Source organism: Leptosomus discolor, chromosome 8 (genome assembly GCF_034619465.1).
Source record: "Leptosomus discolor isolate bLepDis1 chromosome 8, bLepDis1.hap2, whole genome shotgun sequence".
NCBI classification, from domain to species: domain Eukaryota; kingdom Metazoa; phylum Chordata; class Aves; order Leptosomiformes; family Leptosomidae; genus Leptosomus; species Leptosomus discolor.
Genome location: NC_141398.1, coordinates 49768611 through 49787426, shown reverse-complemented (window position 1 = coordinate 49787426; position 18816 = coordinate 49768611). Strand labels below are relative to the sequence as shown.

Genomic DNA, 18816 nt, shown 5'->3' with positions numbered 1-18816 from the left:
AATCTTGTGATTGGATCCTTGAACCTGAAGTTCACATTATAGGTGTATTTAATCTATTGCATTGTATCTCAGTGTGTTGACAGACAAACAAACATCTAAGTGTAGAATATTGTCAAATGCATAGTATTTTAACTCTCTGATATTTAATTTGTTTTCAGGAGTTCTGACAACTGTTCAGGTATTTGATCGAGAAAAACAGAGGGAATATCCTATCACTGTGACAGCAACAGATCAGGCAGCGGAACCACTCATTGGAATATGTCAGATAAATATTATCATCCTGGACCAAAATGACAATGATCCCAGATTTGAAAACACGCACTATGAATGTAATTGAGAGTCATTGGATAGAGTTTCGGTGCCCTGAGTGTGAGCTTACCTGATGTCTAAGATTTTTGGGTTTTGTCTTTCCTGGCAGTAGATCATGTGGCCAGCTAGGTGATGGCAGCCAGAGACACACTTCCCTTAATGAGTTGCAGAATTGTTACTCTGTGTAATGTGTAATCCTGAGTGTCATTATGGGAAAATACCTTGAAACAATAGCCAGCCAGTATCTGTCCTTACCTGAGTATACCAGGTGTCTGTGGTACCACACAGAGATGTGAAAGTTGTAATAAGAATGTGAGCGTGCAGCGCTGAGCGCTAGTTGTATCCTTTGTTTTCTGATTTTTGTCGTAACTTTTGATTACTTACTTTTCCCATTTGAGTTTCGTAATTCTTCATTAGTTTTTGTTTTACCTTTTCTTCTTGGTTCTTCAAAAACCCCTTCCTGTTTATGGATAAACACCCAAAGGCGTGCATAGTATTCATTAAAGAAATGAAGACTGGTAATTCTCTGTTAGCTATACTATGCAAATCCTAGAAAGTAGTTTCCGACAATGTGGTCCTTTTCTTCTGTTTTTATGCAATAAATGAAAATTCCGTTTATGTATCTTTCATACAGAGCAATTGTCCCTTAATAAAAATACAAGACAAAAAAAATAGTAATATCTTATGAGAAATGAGCGTTCCAAGTTCTGAATGTGATAATACGAAGTTCAAATGTGATCCATATCTCTGGAGTGATAGCAGCTCTTTAAAATACTCAGTTTGATTTTTATGGCCGTTATTCCAAGGAAGATAAAGTTATAGCTTCTATACATTATTACTTTAGTATTTCTTCGTTTCTTAGTAAGATGTTCATGGTATTTTAGTGAATTAATGTTTGAAATATCCTTTCCTTACGTTAGATTTCCTGAGAGAGGACACAAGAGTTGGGACCAGCTTTCTTCGTGTTGCAGCCCATGATGATGACTACAGCTCAAATGCTGCCATTACATACCTGATGGCAAACGAAGAACCAAATTATTTACAAATTAATCCTACTACAGGCTGGGTGTTTGTGAACCAGCCCATATCTCAGGTGTGGCACATGCTTTCCTATTTAAGGTGGCTATCTTGGTGTATCATAGGAGGGACTGAGGTCACAAGTTTATGTTACCCCTTCACGTTAAAGGATCAATATGTCATGTTTAAATTAAATGTGAGTCTTAAGGCTTTTAGCTGATGAGTTCATTGACTGTGAATTGCATGTAAGCAAGCCCTGCTTGCAGTTGGAAAGTAGCAGCTGACAGCGCTGCCTCTGAGAACTCGTTCTTCCCATTTCATTAACTTTGGCATGCTAATACAAAGGACTGGAGGGCTGAGACCATAAGCACGGGAGCAAGAACCCAGGTTAACAGGCAATGAGTTAAGACACAAACCTGAATGTGAAAGAGTGTGAAATTTTTCTTCTGATACAGATTCCCAACTTGATACATGTTAGTCATGGTGGGCTAAACATAGCGATCACTCAGGAAGGTGAAGGCATAATGAACTCTTAAATAAAACTATGCATGTAGTTAACTAAAATTTCCCAGTTTCAGCCATTTCTAAATACCTGCATAAGCAGTTTGATGTTTTCGGAGTTGTAAAGTAATTTCTGTTGAAATGAAAGTACTGTTGTAGATGTCAGTCTTCAAACTTCTAAGTAACTGACACACAAAACTTTAATGAAGGTGTATCCTTTTAATAATTTTTCTTTATTGAATATAAGAACCCTATAGACCTAGTAACAAAAACTGTTGATAGGTAAGCTTAAGAACTCAGGGGGTCCACAAAGTGGGGTTTTTCGGTTTTGTTTTAAAATTTGTGTGAAATAGCAAGGTTTATTGAGACAAATAGCAACATTTCCCAACAATCTTAAGTAAAGAAATTAGCAGAATTTTCAGCAACCTTGCACCTCCTCCGTACTCTGAGCTCAGTATTCTGCAGTTGTGGATGTTTTTCTTCTGTGCAAGTTTTTTTGAGTATGCCTTTAATTTTATGTATGTATTTAATTTAAAAAAAAAAATCTTATTGGACCCCTGATCAAAGCCCTCTGTAACGAAACCTTTTTTACTGCTCAGAGGTCATCTATAATTCGAGAGATTATTGCTACAGATGGAGGTAATAGGAGCAGTAAAGTTGAACTTGTGGTAACTGTTACCAGTGCAAAAAACCAGCCTCCACAGTGGGAAAGAGACAGCTATGAAGTTGTTATTCCAGAGAATACTACACGAGATGCGTCAGTTTTGGTAAGGTTGAGACAGACTTGTTTGTCTGTCTATCACTCTAAGGCTGTGGTGTTACTGGATGTTACTTGTTTGCTTCAGTATAGTGAGCTTTTATAACGATTTTGCGTATTGTAGGGAACAATGATCTGCTATCAGTTTTCTTCCAGAAATGCTAACAGTAACTAGCATTTTTGCTCTAATTTATATGTGTGCAACCATTATTTTAATTTCCTTCCCATTTGGACAACACTATAGGTGTTCCAGTGTTCTGAATGCTTCTGTGTTATGCAGGGTGATTATTTGGCTTAAATACTTAGAATCATTCAGTTTGATTACTTGGAATGAGTAATCGTAACAGCTTTATGAAATAACTCCGAAATACGTATTTTTAGGATGAAAACGTGAGTAAGCAAGCGTGCAATGACTGGTAACCTTTGGCTGCAGCTGTTTGCTGCCTGGAGATGTATCAGACAGGGTTAAGATTTGGTATCAGGAAGTACTTGTCTTAGTGTTTTCAGTTGAGAGCTGAAGATCTGGGAGAGTCAATACACAAAAGCTTTTAGAAATGTTGCTGTACTTACGAAAGTGTTATTATGCAATTTTTTTGAACTCGGTAGACAATCAAAGCAACTTCTCCCCTTGGTGATCCCCGTGTGACTTACAACCTAGAAGAGGGACTTGTTCCAGAGACCAACATGCCAGTTCGTTTCTACCTGACTCCAAACAGACATGATGGTTCTGCTTCAATCCTCGTAGCTGAGCCACTAGATTATGAAACAACAAAGAGCTTTCTGCTGAGGGTTCGAGCCCAGAACGTTGCTGCAGTTCCTCTGGCAGCATTTGCTACAGTCTATATTAATGTAACAGGTGTGTAAGCTGTTCATGATACTGTAGTATAATCGTAGTACATTTTTTTCCCTTTAAAGTTTTATAGTTTTCTCTTTATGCTCTCTTTTTAATTTTTTAGATGTCAATGACAATGTCCCATTCTTCACTTCATCTATTTATGAAGCCTCGGTAATAGAGGGAGCTGATGTTGGGACATTTGTCGTTCAAGTGTCTGCCACCGACCTTGACCTTGGTGAGAATGGTGAGGTAAGCAAGTGGGGACCTACATCTTCCGTGATGAAAGGTATGGAATAACTTCTATGTGAACAATGGCTAAATAGACTAGAAGTCTTCAACCTAAAAAAGAGATGACTAATAGGGAAACATGAGGTGAAATAAAGTAGTTATTTACATGTTTTTCTGCCTTGCCATGTGAAGAATGCAACTAAAACTAGTAAGTGTGAGACAGAAAACAAGAAATATTTGTACAACCTGTAGATCAGGTGAAAAACGTGTTATAGAATGCTCTGGTTTGGAAAGGTCTACATAGACCTAAAATGTGTTTGGATAAATTAATGGAGCAAAAAATGTGTTAAAAGCTTCTGTGAGTTGTAAATTATTGGGGGTGCTGAAAACTGAATCCTTACAAAGTAAGTCAAGCTAGCACCAAAAGTGGATGTTTCGATTACTAATTTTAAAAATTTAAAGTAGATCTCTCCTTAGAACAAGAGTGCAAGCTAAGGTCAAGTGGATGAAAACATGTATATAATAGAGAGTAGAACATGGTCCATGATACTGAGCAAGTTCAAATTCAGCTCACCTGTGGCTGTTATAGTAGTACCTGGGATCTTTAGCTGAGTTTGAGTGCTGTGGCTCAAGCACCATGCAAATGTGAACTAGAGAACCTGGGAACTGATTAGACAAGACATTTATTTCCTTTACAGATCAGCCGTCAACACGGAAGGAGGTTAATTGACTTTGAACTAGATTGCTCAAGCTGGCAGTTTTACATGGCTTTCTTGGCCCTGATCAGGTTCTCCAACACAAGACTGTTCTTCCTCTCTTTAAGTAATTATATAGTTGTGAACTGTCCAACAAAGGGAAAGTATAGATTAACATCTTTTTAATCCTTTAGATAACTTACTCCCTGTTGCACGACAGTGGCAGAGACTACACGTATTTCCGCTTGGACTCACAGACAGGCTCAATATACACTGCCTCAGTGTTTGATAGAGAGAAGAAGGGGTCCTATCTTCTAGAAGTCAAGTCAGTAGATGGCTCTGAATCAGCTCGACCAGGAAAACATGGGAAGCCAAACTCTGGTAATAGATACATGTCTGTCGCAAGCGTGATTTTGCCTGGATTGGTCTCTGAAAACAAGATTAAATGTTAATTTCCTTTTTTTCAAGTGTACTTGTGAAAGTGTCAGTTGTTTTGGTTGTTTTTTTTCTGTTTGTCTGTGCAACAGTTGTGTCAGAGATATTTTATATGATGATCAGGCAAGTTTTTTGTTCTGAAATGAAAACTAAGTCTTCATAGTTATAGAGTATTTCCTAGCTAGCAAAGATGTACCCATTATCTGTAGGATGCAGGTCTTTCAGTAGTGGAGGTGTTTCCCAAAGCACTGCATATGGTACTATATTCAGTCAAGAGTGATTATGAAGTATGAAGCAGGAAAGTTCAAGATAGAAAAGCCCATTCTCAATTGATGGCTGTCCTTAAATAAAGACTTTAAAATTGGCTTTTGTGACTTCAGGACAAAAAGTTATGACTAAAAACTGTACAATTGCTGTATTAGGCAGCAGTTATTCACATATTATCTGTTTAAACAAATTGGATGTGACGTTCATTTGATATCCGAGTGCTTTTGAGTAATATTGGTGTATATATTGTCCACAACCCTAAGGGTTTGTTTCTGTATTGTCTGCATATTCGTCTTCATTTAATGTGCAGCTAGACAGTTTAAGGAATTGTAGCTGACAGAAGTGGCACAGCTGAGTATTTTAATCTCTTGTTTCTTGTCTCTCTAGACACAGCCTACGTGCGCATTTTTATCAGTGATGTGAATGATAACAAGCCTGTCTTCACTCAGAGTGTCTATGAAGTAGATGTGGATGAAGACCAGGATGTTGGCTCAACTATCATTACAGTCAGTGCTAATGATGAAGATGAAGGTAAAGTATTGGAATTCTCCATAGCTGTGTTGAAAATATTAATGAGTTAATTTCACCACACCAAGACATATTTAATGGTGTTAGAAGGGAAAATGTCTTTTTGTCTGTAGATTTTGAAACTTCTTTAAGTGTGAACTGATTTGGCATGAACATTAGTTCATTATGGAGCTGCGAGACATAAGTCAAATAACTCTTATTTTGGGAGGCAAGGCATTAGTGTGGGATGGTGGGGAATAATTTCTGTGTCAGCAAATACAAATTTATTGTAGATCGTATAATTTTCTTACAAATGGGGGCCAATAAAAATGTCCTGGTTAACTAGAATGAATCAGGCTTGATTTCAGTGAGATTCATGTGCTTTCTCTATGGACAGTATAGTTCTATTGTTCTTTATTTTTTTTGGGTACACATTTTTATCTTTGAAACTGTACTTCCTAAATGCATGTGATGAGTCTTGGCTATATTGCTTTATTTGCAAATCAGTCAGGAATTCAACCGTAAGTCATGTGAAAATAAGCAAATAACCAGTGCTCATAAATCGAAGAGGGGAGAGTACAGAGTTATGTCTTTTTGGCCATGGCGCACAACTAATTTGACTTTGCTGTATGGTGAAACAGCACTTTTTTGTTGCACAAGTTGCAAAGGACTGTTCTGTCAGCATGTCTGTGAAGTGCAAGTACATCCTGGCTGCATTTGATTCCTCACCCACTCCAAGAGGTTGAGGCAAATGTGGCTAAGTTGTACTGAAGAAGGATTTACCTACTCGAGGAACTTTCAGTTTATTACATAGAGATGGCCTGTAAATCTGCTCTGTAGTGTTGGATCGGGGACCTGATGTGATGGATATATGGCATTTCATTTCTGTCCTCCTAATGAAGAAATTATTAAAGATGTAGCTGTGAAAGAAGGGAAGAAGAGAAGAATGGTAATGTGAAGGTAGAGCTTGCAGAAAGGCTAAAAGTCTTTACTTGATGTAAAACCATTGGCAAGTTGGTACCGCATCTGAAGTTTTGAGAAGTTGTGTTAGGGCTGACTCCTCTGGCTTGATATGTAATTATCCTGTCTGTTGGTAAAGTCTATGCATAGATTAATGTGAGTGCAGAATGTTTCTCTCGTATGGAGTATTTTATGATAACTCATTCTTACATGCTGGGTGTTAGCAAATAAGAACTTGTCCCATAGCCTTGGCCAGTCATAATGATCCTTCAGTGAATTTGAGGGATCATAAGTTAAAGCAAAATTAACGCTTCATTGCAAAGACATGTTTTATAATTAGACATAAATGACAATTGGACGTACCAGAATTGAAAATGCTGATAAGTCATCTGACATAGCTGCGTGTCTTGAAAGATCACAAAACTATAATGCCAAAATCAGTTATCATATGATTTGTACTTCATCTTAACATCCCATGTTTTAATCTACTTCAAGAAATGTGTGTTTTCTGACACTGTTGGTAATTGACAGGAACAAATGCTAAATTACGGTATCAGATCACAGCTGGAAACACAGGAGGAGTACTTGATGTAGAACCAGAAACAGGAGCCATTTTTATTACCCAACCACTGGATTATGAAGAAACAAAAATGTATGAGATTCACTTGTTGGCCTCTGATGGGAAATGGGAAGATTATGCAGTTATCATCATCAATGTCATGAATAAAAATGATGAGACTCCAGTTTTCTCTATCAATGAATACTATGGAAGTATAATTGAGGAACTGGATGGGTTACCAGTCTTTGTACTTCAGGTAGTGTATGCAGTTTTAGAGATTATAATAGTTCAATGAAAGAGCACAGATTACTCTGGTACAATTATTTTAATAATAATCCAGCACAGATATATTAATGAAACGTAACTTTACTAAGGTTTTTTTGTCAGTGGATGAAGAGAAATGGACTTTTATGGAAAAATAATTACAAAGATAGTAAGTAGGATAAGCAGGATGGATCATTTGTGATCCTAAAAAGCAAATAATTAACATTTTAGAGTAGCTATCAGAATAGCGCAATTAAATTACCTCTGTGAATATGAAAAAAAATATTATTTTAGTATTTGAATGTCTACATCGTTATTGCAGTGCAAAGCGTATTTATCTACTCTGAATTGTCCTCAGCCACCTCTCCTTTGCATCCATCTGGCATGCACGTATTAAGAACACGTCATATACTTTTGTTTGGACTCCTTTAGACTGTAGCAGCATATAGGATATAATGCAGTCATTGCATATTTTGTAATTTCTATGTCTTTGTTTTCAAAACTTTTGTAGGTTATGGCGAATGATCCTGATAGTAATGTGGATGAAGGAGATTTGAGATACTCATTGCACGGGCATGGTGCAGCTGATATTTTCACAATAGATGAGAAAACGGGCAGCATTTACTCACACAAGGTGCTGGATCGGGAAGAGAGAGCGCTGTGGAGATTTGTTGTATTGGCTACTGATGAAGGTGGAGAAGGACTTACAGGATTTGCTGATGTAATCATTAACGTGTGGGATATAAATGACAACGCACCCATTTTCACGTGCATGCCTGATAATTGCAATGGGAGTGTCTTTGAAAATTCTCCTGCAGACACATTAGTCATGGAAATGGGTGCAGTTGATCGTGATGATCCAAATGTAGGTCTTAATGCTGTCCTGACTTACAGGATAACAGAAAATGTAAAAAACGAGTTTGGTACTGACATGTTTCATATCAATCCCAGTACTGGTACAATCCACGTAGCGGGGGGAATGCTAGACAGAGAAAGGACTGACAATTACTTTCTTACTGTTGAAGCAAGAGATGGGGGAGGACTAACAGGAACTGGCACTGCCACTATCTGGATTGCAGACGTCAATGATCATGTACCTAAATTCACAAAAGAGATGTGGCAGGCGACGATTCCTGAAAACAGTCCCGTCAACTCAGAAGTTCTGCAAGTGTGTGCTACAGACGCAGATGTTGGGGACAATGCTGACTTAATATTCAGTATCATCGGGGGAGACCCAGATCAGAAGTTTTATATTGAGAACGACAAAGAATGGCAATGTGCCACTATTCGACTGAAAAAAAAATTGGATTTTGAGAATGCACGTGAAAGGCAGTTTAATGTTACTATTACAGTGGAAGATCTTGATTTTTCTAGTATTGCTGTGTGCCTGATTGAAGTTGAAGACTCTAATGACCACAGCCCAGTTTTCCTTTCTCAGTTTATTCCAACAAGCCCTTTCTTTGAAAACATGCCTGTAGGTACTACAGTAACCACAGTGAGAGCTACAGACAAGGATTCTGGTTTGAATGGGAACATTATATATTCTATAAAGTCAGATTCGGATCCTATGAGACAGTTTGCGGTTGACCAGTATGGTCACGTGATTGTGGCAAACAAGCTAGATCGTGAAGTCATTCAAAAATACAGTTTAGTTGTACAAGCTTCAGATCAAGGGACACCTGCTGGCACTGGAAGTGTTACAGTTTTGATTGACTTGCTTGATGTAAATGACAATGGACCAAGGTTTGAGGCACCATACATGCCTGTAGTTTGGGAAAATATACTGGGGCCTGAAATAGTATATATGAACCAGACATCAAAACTGCTTCATGCATTTGATCCGGACAGTGAGGAAAATGGGCCACCCTTTACATTTTCATTGCCACCAGATTATCAGAATTCTTTGGATTTTTCTCTTACTGACAACAGAAATAACACAGCAACTGTAACTGCTTTGAGGTCCTTTGACAGAGAAGAGCAGAAGGTGTTTCATCTGCCAGTAGTTATAACTGATAGTGGGATTCCAGCTATGAGCTCTACAAACACCCTAACTATAACAATTGGTGATGAAAACGACAACTGCCATGAACCTGGCCATAAGGAGGTTTATGTGTACAGTTACAAAGGTAAGTGCTATCTGGATATTATAACAGATTGATGAATATAGCAGTCTTACACATAATTTCTCTCTTTCATTTCTTAGTTTATTTTTTAAACGATTTCCATATTTCGAAACTGAAACTCCAATTCTGTAAACTACTAAATAAAGTGGAATGAGTAAAGTATATTTACAAAGTTCAGACCTAGTGTGTAAAAGTCATCTACCAAAAAACTGTTAGCTGCTGACAAGTATATATTGCACTTGCAGAAAACCCAGTATTTTTATAAACCAATAAAGTCTATTTTCCATTCACTAGTTTTCACTTACACAGAGGAAATGTTTTTTCTGTGATTTGGAAAGTATATCTGATGCTGAGAGATCTGGAGATGAGAATGGCAGAACTGAAGCAACTTAGAGAAACAGAGGTTCATAGATGAGCCCTACCCAGAAACTGTAGACCAGTCCCACCTCCACTGTGACAACAACCACTGTATGGCTGAGCAGGATAGAACTCTTGTGGAGGGAGGTTTTCTGCTGGCAGAAAAGAATCCGAGAGAAGGCTGGGTCAGTGCTTTTTTAGGAAAAGAGTAGTCTTTGGGGTGCAATAAATGACTGCTTCCTATAACATGTAGTCTTTAAACAGGAAAAAACAAACAAAACAAAAACAAAACCCAAAAAAGATGCCGTTCTGGATGTGTTCTTGGGTGGTGCACAGTGCCTAGTTCAAGAAATACTGCAGGAGAGCTGCTCTGTGATAGCAGCCACACTACTATGAGGTTTAATGTTGTAGTGGGAGACAGCAGAGCAAATGCATCCATTAAGTGAATGCTTTATGTTTTCTCATCAGAGTGGTTTAGCAGAGGATGAACAGTTTAATAATATTTTCTAAAATTTGTCTTGAATTTCTATTACATTGTTTTTCCAGAAATTACCTGTAAAACTTGACCTTAAGCTAGTCCTGGTGACCCTTATCAAGCATGGTTTATTGCAGCTTATTATTCCTCAAATATTCCATTCCAGATAGATGTGGCTATATCTCAGTTACCATTGTAATGGTAGAATTTTTGATAAATATTAGAGAAGATTTATCTATAGAAGGTATTTTTGCAATGAGTTTTCTTTGCTGAATTCAGTATGCCTAAATTAGAAAAAGATGTGACCAGATCCTACTGTAGAAATGAGAATGAAGTTTCTATGGTGGATTTGCTCCAGTTTTGAACCTTAAAAATTTCCTTTATTGCTGGATTTTGGCTGTGGAATCCAAAGGTCTGCTTCCCTGGAATTGCTCCTTTTGCTTATTTTTGAACAGCTGCTTGGATGTTCCACTGCTGTGATAGCCCACAGGGGCCTGAAAAAAGGGCCAAGAACTGGCACAGCTTGGTGGCTTCTTGCCCATTTCCTTTTCTCAGTCATGTCCTTCTCTCCCAGCTGCACCCCACCAAATACTCTCCCTCTGTTTCTGGATTCCGCTTGGGTGCTGTTTGAAATAATAGAGTAGCAATGAAACATTTGGGGATTAACTCCTGATGTGGTGGGTTTTTTTCCTTTTTGTTTGAGAATTCTATATAGAGTTGTACCTATGTATCGTTCTGTTGTTTTGTGGTGTTTTCAGCTTTTGTTCTTTCATGTGACATCCATAATGTACTCGCATTTCCAGAACTGGCAGAAATCATAGGACAGGCTATGCATTATTTTAAGAATGTTGGATCTTAACCATCACCAAATTGAGCAGGAATCTGAAAATAATAAATGCAGTAATGAATGTGGCAGAATATAAAGTGCACTGAAAAGCAAAAATTAAATGCAGATTTATTATAATTTATCTCAACAGGAAAATGGTCAACAATAGTGCTTGGGGAAGTGTTTGCACCAGATCAAGATGACTGGGACAATAAAACATTTCTCTCTGAAGGAAAACTGCTCAAGTGAGGATTGTATTTGTGTCAAAATGAGTAATATTTATGCTTCTGTAATTATTTTACTCACCATGCGTTTCTCTGTGTTCAGGATGTGCATAAAGCCAGGGTTATTGAGTGTATTAAGGAATGTACCTTCTGAATGCTCTTTTTGCTTTTCACCTCGGTAGCTAGGTATGAAGAAATTAAGGCATGGAATTTTTTTTTCCAAGACAATGCAGGATCACACCATGATGTTGATTTTTAGACAGATGTCATCATTAATTTATTTTAAAATAAATGTGTGTTCTGAAAGATCCAGTGTAAAAATAGGCAGAGTTTTTAGTACTTGCTCTCAAATGTTAGGGTCGATGGAATACAAATCTCAAATTTAAAAGGGCAGAATGGAATAATTTCATCAAAAGTGGAACGGAATTTGGTGATCTCCTTGGATGGCTAAATTTACAATTGCGTGTGAAAACCGTGAATCAGATGAGTGGAGTTTTTTCTATTAACTGAAATGTTGAATTAGATCCTTAATCCCTACTTACACATTATTTGTTCACATCATAAAGCGAGATGGCTTATAGCATAATTGTATGCTGTTTGAAATACAGAAAATGGATGTGTAAACGAATATGAATTGTTGTCTCTGCTGCAAATAAGAGTTTAAAAGCTTTACATAGCTCAAAATCTAAAACTGAATTTCTGTCCTTCAGCAGCCTCTGGGCCTGTTCCCATATTAAGAGGTTGCTGTTCTATAATAGTGGTCATGGAATATTTCCATAATTACTGATTATTGTCCCTTCGAGGTGGCAAATGAAGATGTTACCAGAGATTTCATACAGACCTTATCCTGTTCCAGATGGATAAACGAGAATCTGGAATGACTTGGTGTGGTTTTGTCACTTTCTGTAACTTACCTCGTAGACCTACCTGTGCTGACTGTCGAACTCCATGGTTCAACTACACACTGCTTTTATTCAAGTTTGGGAAAGGCTTGGGATTTGGGAGTGGCGGAAACATCTTTTTATAAGCTCTTGAAGGTTGTAATTTCTGAATTAAGGTGTTTCTGGTGCTTTTCTGAGATTGTTTGCTAATTCCCCTAAGATCCTGTAACCTTCATAGTAACATTTAAGGCCTTCTGAATTATGTTGATGAATAAAGTGCTCAATTTTGATTTATTAAGGTTTCCTAATTGAAGGTTTCTGTCTAGGACTTTCAGATTAAATCAGAGGACTGGTTCTTTGATGATGGTAGATAACACACCTCAAGGAATATACAACTTAAAAGTTAGAGTTTCTGATGGAGTTTGTCCTGATGTTATATCTACGGTACAAGTCCATGTCAAAGAGCTGGAAAATGAAGCCATACAAAACTCAGCCACTGTGCGTCTATCAGGTTAGTTTTGTTTGCTGGTGACAATTTAGATCAGCTGCATCTATAACTGAATCATTATGTGATGTAGGTATTATTATATCAATACTTCATTTACTTATCACTGTCGGGCACTTTCCAGTATGTTTCCATATTGTTAAATAAGAAATAAATTGAGAAATTAACCTGTGGTCTCCCAGTATTTCCTGTTTATCTCTTTTTGAATCCCAAACTCAGATGTCACAGCAGAGGAGTTCATAAGGAGAGATGAACACGGCAAAACAAGACATGGCAAGTTCAAGGAATTACTAGCAAAAATGTTACCTGCTAAGCTTAGTGATATCATTGTCTTCAGTGTGATGAACACCCATGGAAAACAGACAGATGTAAGATTTGCAGTCCATGATGGCTCGGCATATTACAGACCTGAGAAGCTGCATGCTGAGATGGCAGCATTTAAAAATGAGGTATGTTCTCTGAGGCTATCGTGCATCTATGTAATTCACCCAGATAATGAGTTTGCGTGGTACATATCGTAAACCTCAGTGGAATAATGTGCTAGATCTAGAGATAAGGGGTTTTTCCTTCACTGAGGACAAAACTACTTGTTGAGCAAGTGCTTAATTCAGGCTTTCTCCCTTCTTCTTAGTCCCATCCATACAATTATTATATGGTTGTACTGACTTCTGGTTCAATAAATATAACCAATATAACCAGTCACAGAAAGATGATTCTCCATTCCCATTGTGGTACAGTTGCCCGTGTTTTCTCCAGTCAGTGTTTCATTGCATAATCTGTCAGACTTTTGAATATGAAATCAGAAGAATCCCTAGAAGCTAAAGTGGTACTGTAGTACAGAGAATGTCTTGAAAATGACAGCTTTTTGGATGTTCCGGATGCTGATGGAAATACCCAAATCATCAGCTTGTGGTTAGACACTTAAGTAGAGGCTTGATGCCACCCAGATGGAGATTCTGCTGTACAAAGAGATGATACTCCATAGAAAAAATCCTGCTGGAAGGAGTATGCAGGTTAGAAGAACAATTACAACAGATAAGTGAGATGGAGACAACCAATTTGGTGATTGTATTTAACTACCAAAGGACAGCTTTAAATACAAAGTGACACCCTCCCCCAACTTCTTTTACTGTTACAAGGGGAAATTAGTTTTTGAATGTAAGATGTTTTCTTCCCCTTCCTGGTGTTCCCTAACTGTCCTACTCTCTTACCAGATCCTGCGTGCCCCTAGCTCAGTTACCCAGACACAGTCTGTCTTGACCCCACTTCTGTTTTTTGTAGTCCTCCAGATTTTGGCTTTGCTGAAGTCCTGCAGTGCTGCTGAACAGACATTAAAGCTGCTGTCTTGCACCAAGGCAAGATGCCACTGTTCGGCTTGTAACTTGCCCTGGGCAAGGCAGCGCTTCTGACATGTCATTTGTGGCTACAGGGGTGTATTTGGGTTTAATACATGGTACCTTTATGGAGGAGTTTGCCTGGAGAGTAAACAGTGCTTCCCGTTTGTGTGAATATGGTAGGGTCTGTCTGATTTTGGGGACCAAACAGGAGTATCTTAACTTACCACCTGCCTACATCTTACTGTATCTTGAAGATTCAGAGTGACCAAATAGGACAGATAGTATTTGTGAAGCATAGTGACTGCTTCTTTTGCATATTTATTGAATTACTGCAACAATAATGTAGAAAATTGCGTATATTTCAAATATTATGTGCCATAATATGTAGCAGGTGAATTGATCATAGTGGTAACAAGGGGATTGCTTCACATATTTTAATAAAAAAATAGCTTGTGTCAATTATGTATCACCTTTCAATATTTAATGAATAGCTCTAGTGAGTAATCACCAATGGTTTACAGAAAACCAATCGTAGCTGGAGAATTTATCCAGTAGTTTTTGTACATGTGTTTAACTATAAATATAGAAAATAAGTAATTAGCACTGGAATTATTCATTGAATTGCTAAATAAATAATATGTTTGCATTAGCTCCTTGGGATATAGCTTTACAACAAATGTTTTTTATTCAACAGAAAAATAATCCATTCTAATACTGTAAAGGAGCCGGGGTTGTTTATATACACTGTGTTTTTCTATAACAATATTACCTAGCTGTCTAAATGTGCGTTATAGACTCTCCACTAATGGTGATAGATGTGGGCAGCAGACACGAAACTGCGTTGACAGGATGCATCATGTCATTACGAAGTGTATTTTGTGCCTTTGGGGACATGTTTTTCAATACATGTTACAATATTTGAGGATATACTGACAATTGATTATAAAGGTCAAAGTTCTTACAGTGGTGAATTGAGATGACTGCACAAGTGAAAAAAAAAAAAAGGAAGCACTTCAGTATTTATGTATTTATTTTGATTTTTCAAATCTTATTTTTAAGATACTTGTCATACATTTTATAATTTGAAAAAAATATTAAATGTATAAATAAAAATACTTTAAGTCAGATCTAATGTTTTTGGTTTTACATTTTTAGAAAATACTGCTGCTGTAATTTTTTTCAAAGTTTTTCCTGCATTTGTCAAATCATTTTGCTTGCCTGTATAGTCAGGGGTGTTACTCAACAAACGAAAGAATTCCATTAAGGCTATGATGGCTTAGATTTTTCAGAAATTAAGGAGTAAGTAAAAGCATTCATTAGGACTAGACTGGTGATGTGTTAAACTGTATTTTCTCTTAGATCCAGTCAGCTTTACAACTGAACATTTCGCAGATCGATGTAGATGAATGTAGGAGCGCAAACTGTACTGAGGGCAGCGGTTGTACAAACCACCTCGCCGTGAGTGACATCCCAACAGTGATGGATACCGGAAGCGTGTCATTTGTCTCGGTGACAACCACCGTCAGTGCAGTCTGCACCTGTGCAGCGAGGGACCGAGTTCATCAGTCTTGTTCTTCTTACCCTCGAAGCCCGTGTCTCAATGGTGGGATGTGTATTGACACTTTGAATGGTTACAGGTGAGGAAACCTGTTGTGCAGGTTCTGTTACAATTTTTTTTTTCCTTCCTATTTTTAAAGTGTCAAGTGGAGCTTACAAGATACAGGTCAAAAAAAATGATAAATGTACTTCTGACTGAAGGAGAAACAAAAAAGCCCCATGAGTGCCCTGAAGTGTAAACCTAATGACAACAGGGTCTTTACTAATGGCCCAATAATGGTGGTGTAGTTCTGAAAGCAGTGGAAATAGTGTGCAAGTAAGAAAGAAAACTCTGGGGAAAAAACAGAGATATAATTAACGTGTCATTTTTTAAGAGCACCGATTTCAGTGTGAAGGAATGGGAACTGGGTTCTGGTTGGTGGTTTTTTTTTTCTTTTCCAGAGGAGTAATAATAAAGGTGAATATCAGTGGTAGCAGCAGGGATGTAGAGGGAGTGAAATGTAGTTCAAACAGTGGGTAATAAGGAGCTTAGAAAACATTAGATAGGAAACTTGCTTTATTATTGCATTACCTGGTGCGCACCAGTATTCCTTTAGTGAAATTATACTGATTTCTTCTAGCTAGTAATTAATCTGCCTGAGCTTTCTCTGTAATAAATCGATCAATCTATGTTTGGTGTTCTGTGTTACTTGTTTAGGGAAATAATTCATTGTTCTCAAAAACGTGGTCTCAAAAATACTTTTTTTGATGGCGGTAGTATAGTGGATAAATACGCTTTGTACTTTCACAGGGTTTTAATAATTGCCCAGCACCCCTGAGCCTCTGCTAAAATCTTTCACTGCTGTTCTTTTCACTGTGATGCAAGTGCTACATTTGTTGCATGTAAAACAAAAAAAAAGTTGAACATTGGGGAATTTTGACTATTTTTTTCTGTTTGTGCTGCTCTTTCAGATGTCTTTGTCCTGCTTCATTTCATGGACCAGACTGCCAGCAGACTAAGCACAGTTTCCATGGAAATGGTTATGCATGGTTTCGTCCCATCAGGCCTTGTTTTGAAAGCTCACTCTCCCTGGAGTTTATTACTGTGGTTCCAGATGGTCTTCTACTATATAGTGGTCCTTTATCACATCCAGAACCTGGGAGTACAGAAAACTTCATTGCAATAGGTACTTCTGCAAAAGTGTGTGAAAAAATTCAGTGTCTTTTGGGAGCGAGTTGCTTGTGAACAGTGTAGTAGTTAGAGTAGGAGTTCTGTCTTTCCATCTTATGAGATAATTTATTTTCTGGTTTGAAGATAGTTTGAAACATTTCCTAATAGGTCTGTCTTCTTTGATGTCTATTTTTGTAGCCGACACCTATGGCTTTAGGTCCATCTCAGAGTTGTAGAAACAGACAGATTGATATATACAAAAAATAATCCCCCTAGGAAAACTGTAGTGCTGTAAAGGAATTTAGGTACTTTGAAGATAGGTATTACATGATTAATGCAGTCTTAGTTGCATGTCCTTCTGATCTAGTTTTGTGAGGAAAGAAATCCACTTAAACTGCTTTCAGTCTCAGGGCATTTTTGCGCTTCTTTTTAAACAGGCAGTGATTTGATGGATGAATCCGGCCCTAGCGTGCCACTGTAGGAAAATTTATACACAGATAGAACACATTGCTTTATGTTGACACATGTTTAAAAGGTTACTACTGCTTATTTTTTGTGAGTTAACATACAAGATGCACAGTATGGTTGGCATTTTATATTTTCCTAATTACTTGAAAGGTACTGTTGCTGGGTATTGTTAATGGTTTACCTCTTTTTTGCTTTGTTTTGCAGTTACTTGTAAATTTGAGTAGAAGATGGGAGGGAGTAGACCTGCATGTGTTAATTCTTTTAGAGCATTATAAAATTGCAGATTGCTTATCAGGAATTAGTTTCAGTGCTTTGACAGTAAAGTGGCACAATCTAAAGTATAAAAATAAGTACTACATTGAATGAGTATTTCTGCATAATAGGAGTCATAGAACATAATTCTAGTTAATTCTGTAGTGAACCCCATTTTATGTGACTAGCAATAACCACTAAATCAGTACATTCACTAACTGCTAACATATCCAAAATGGCAAGATTCTCCTAGCTGAATTTAATTGCTTGTTCGTCTCGTATTAGAACTCTCCAGGGGTATTCCTGTGCTGAAGATGAGCCATGGCTCAGGTTTTGTGATGCTGCAGTTTCCAAGTCACCTGAACGTGGCAGACAAGAAATGGCATCAACTAGAAGTCAGAACCAATGGTCAGGTCAGTTACTTGATTTGTTTCCACAGCAGGATGTTTATGTCTCCAATAGCATTTCCCTGTGCAGAAACAGGAGGGTAGAAAAACCACACTGAGTTAATTACATGTATTATTCTAACTGTGCTTGTAGATTTGATGAATAATACAAAATTTGGGAAGACAGCATTGTCAATTCCAAATCTGCCTATGTTGTAATCCGTATTCTGGGATCAGAGGAATCTTTTTTTTTTTTCCCCTGTTTTTTAAGCTCTGCAGCATGTGCAATGCGCATAAAGGCTTAGTTGTAATTTGCAGATTCAGTGTACACATTTGAATACTGAATTCTATTACCTGTGCACAAAAAGTGGATAATTATTTATTTGCAAATGCAGTTAAGAGTTTTTCTGAAAGTGGTTAAACTACTTGGAAGCATAATTTAAATGCAGAGTTAAGTGCCTTCTTTTGTTAGATGGTTCCATTTTGGCTTTACTAGTTATTGCAAGATCTAAAACAGAACAGGAAAAACCCCAACCCTTTTTGCTGGATGGTATGCGAAAGAAAATACGAAAATTTGATACAACTTGTTTATTCAGTTTTATAGAAATTCTTAATTCAATAATCCTATGTTTTGGTGTAGGATGTTCGGTTCATTTTGGATCACTGCAGTGCAGCTGTTGTTTCAGAGATAGAAGGAGTAGGCAAATGGCTGTCCACTGAAGATCGTACAAATTGTGAAGTCTTTGGGTCTGTTCCACAAAGAGCAAGGTACATTTCTGAAGGTTCGCTGAAAAACAGTTTATTTTAAGGCCTTTGAACACCCTACCTGTCAAAGTGAAGCCAAGTTATTAATGACTAGGAGCATGAAAGCGTTTGCTTTTCTCGAGGACCTTCTGGGCCATGCCTGGACCTTAAAGCACTAAACAAATTTCAGGGAACCA

General features: G+C 37.6%; 1 protein-coding gene across 1 annotated transcript in view; it reads left to right on the top strand.

Annotated features, from left to right (window-relative positions):
• Positions 1–18816, top strand: part of LOC104345299 (neural-cadherin) — a 63508-nt gene that overhangs the window by 30273 nt on the left and 14419 nt on the right. Inside the window, exons 11-26 of the mRNA XM_086468828.1 lie at positions 159–329; positions 1230–1404; positions 2429–2594; positions 3191–3440; positions 3541–3668; positions 4537–4723; positions 5432–5575; positions 7043–7326; positions 7846–9460; positions 11267–11360; positions 12547–12731; positions 12945–13174; positions 15422–15699; positions 16571–16785; positions 17775–17902; positions 18516–18643. Of these exons, the coding sequence (XP_086324954.1) occupies positions 159–329; positions 1230–1404; positions 2429–2594; positions 3191–3440; positions 3541–3668; positions 4537–4723; positions 5432–5575; positions 7043–7326; positions 7846–9460; positions 11267–11360; positions 12547–12731; positions 12945–13174; positions 15422–15699; positions 16571–16785; positions 17775–17902; positions 18516–18643 (4378 nt within the window). The remainder of the gene's footprint in view (positions 1–158; positions 330–1229; positions 1405–2428; positions 2595–3190; positions 3441–3540; positions 3669–4536; positions 4724–5431; positions 5576–7042; positions 7327–7845; positions 9461–11266; positions 11361–12546; positions 12732–12944; positions 13175–15421; positions 15700–16570; positions 16786–17774; positions 17903–18515; positions 18644–18816) is intronic.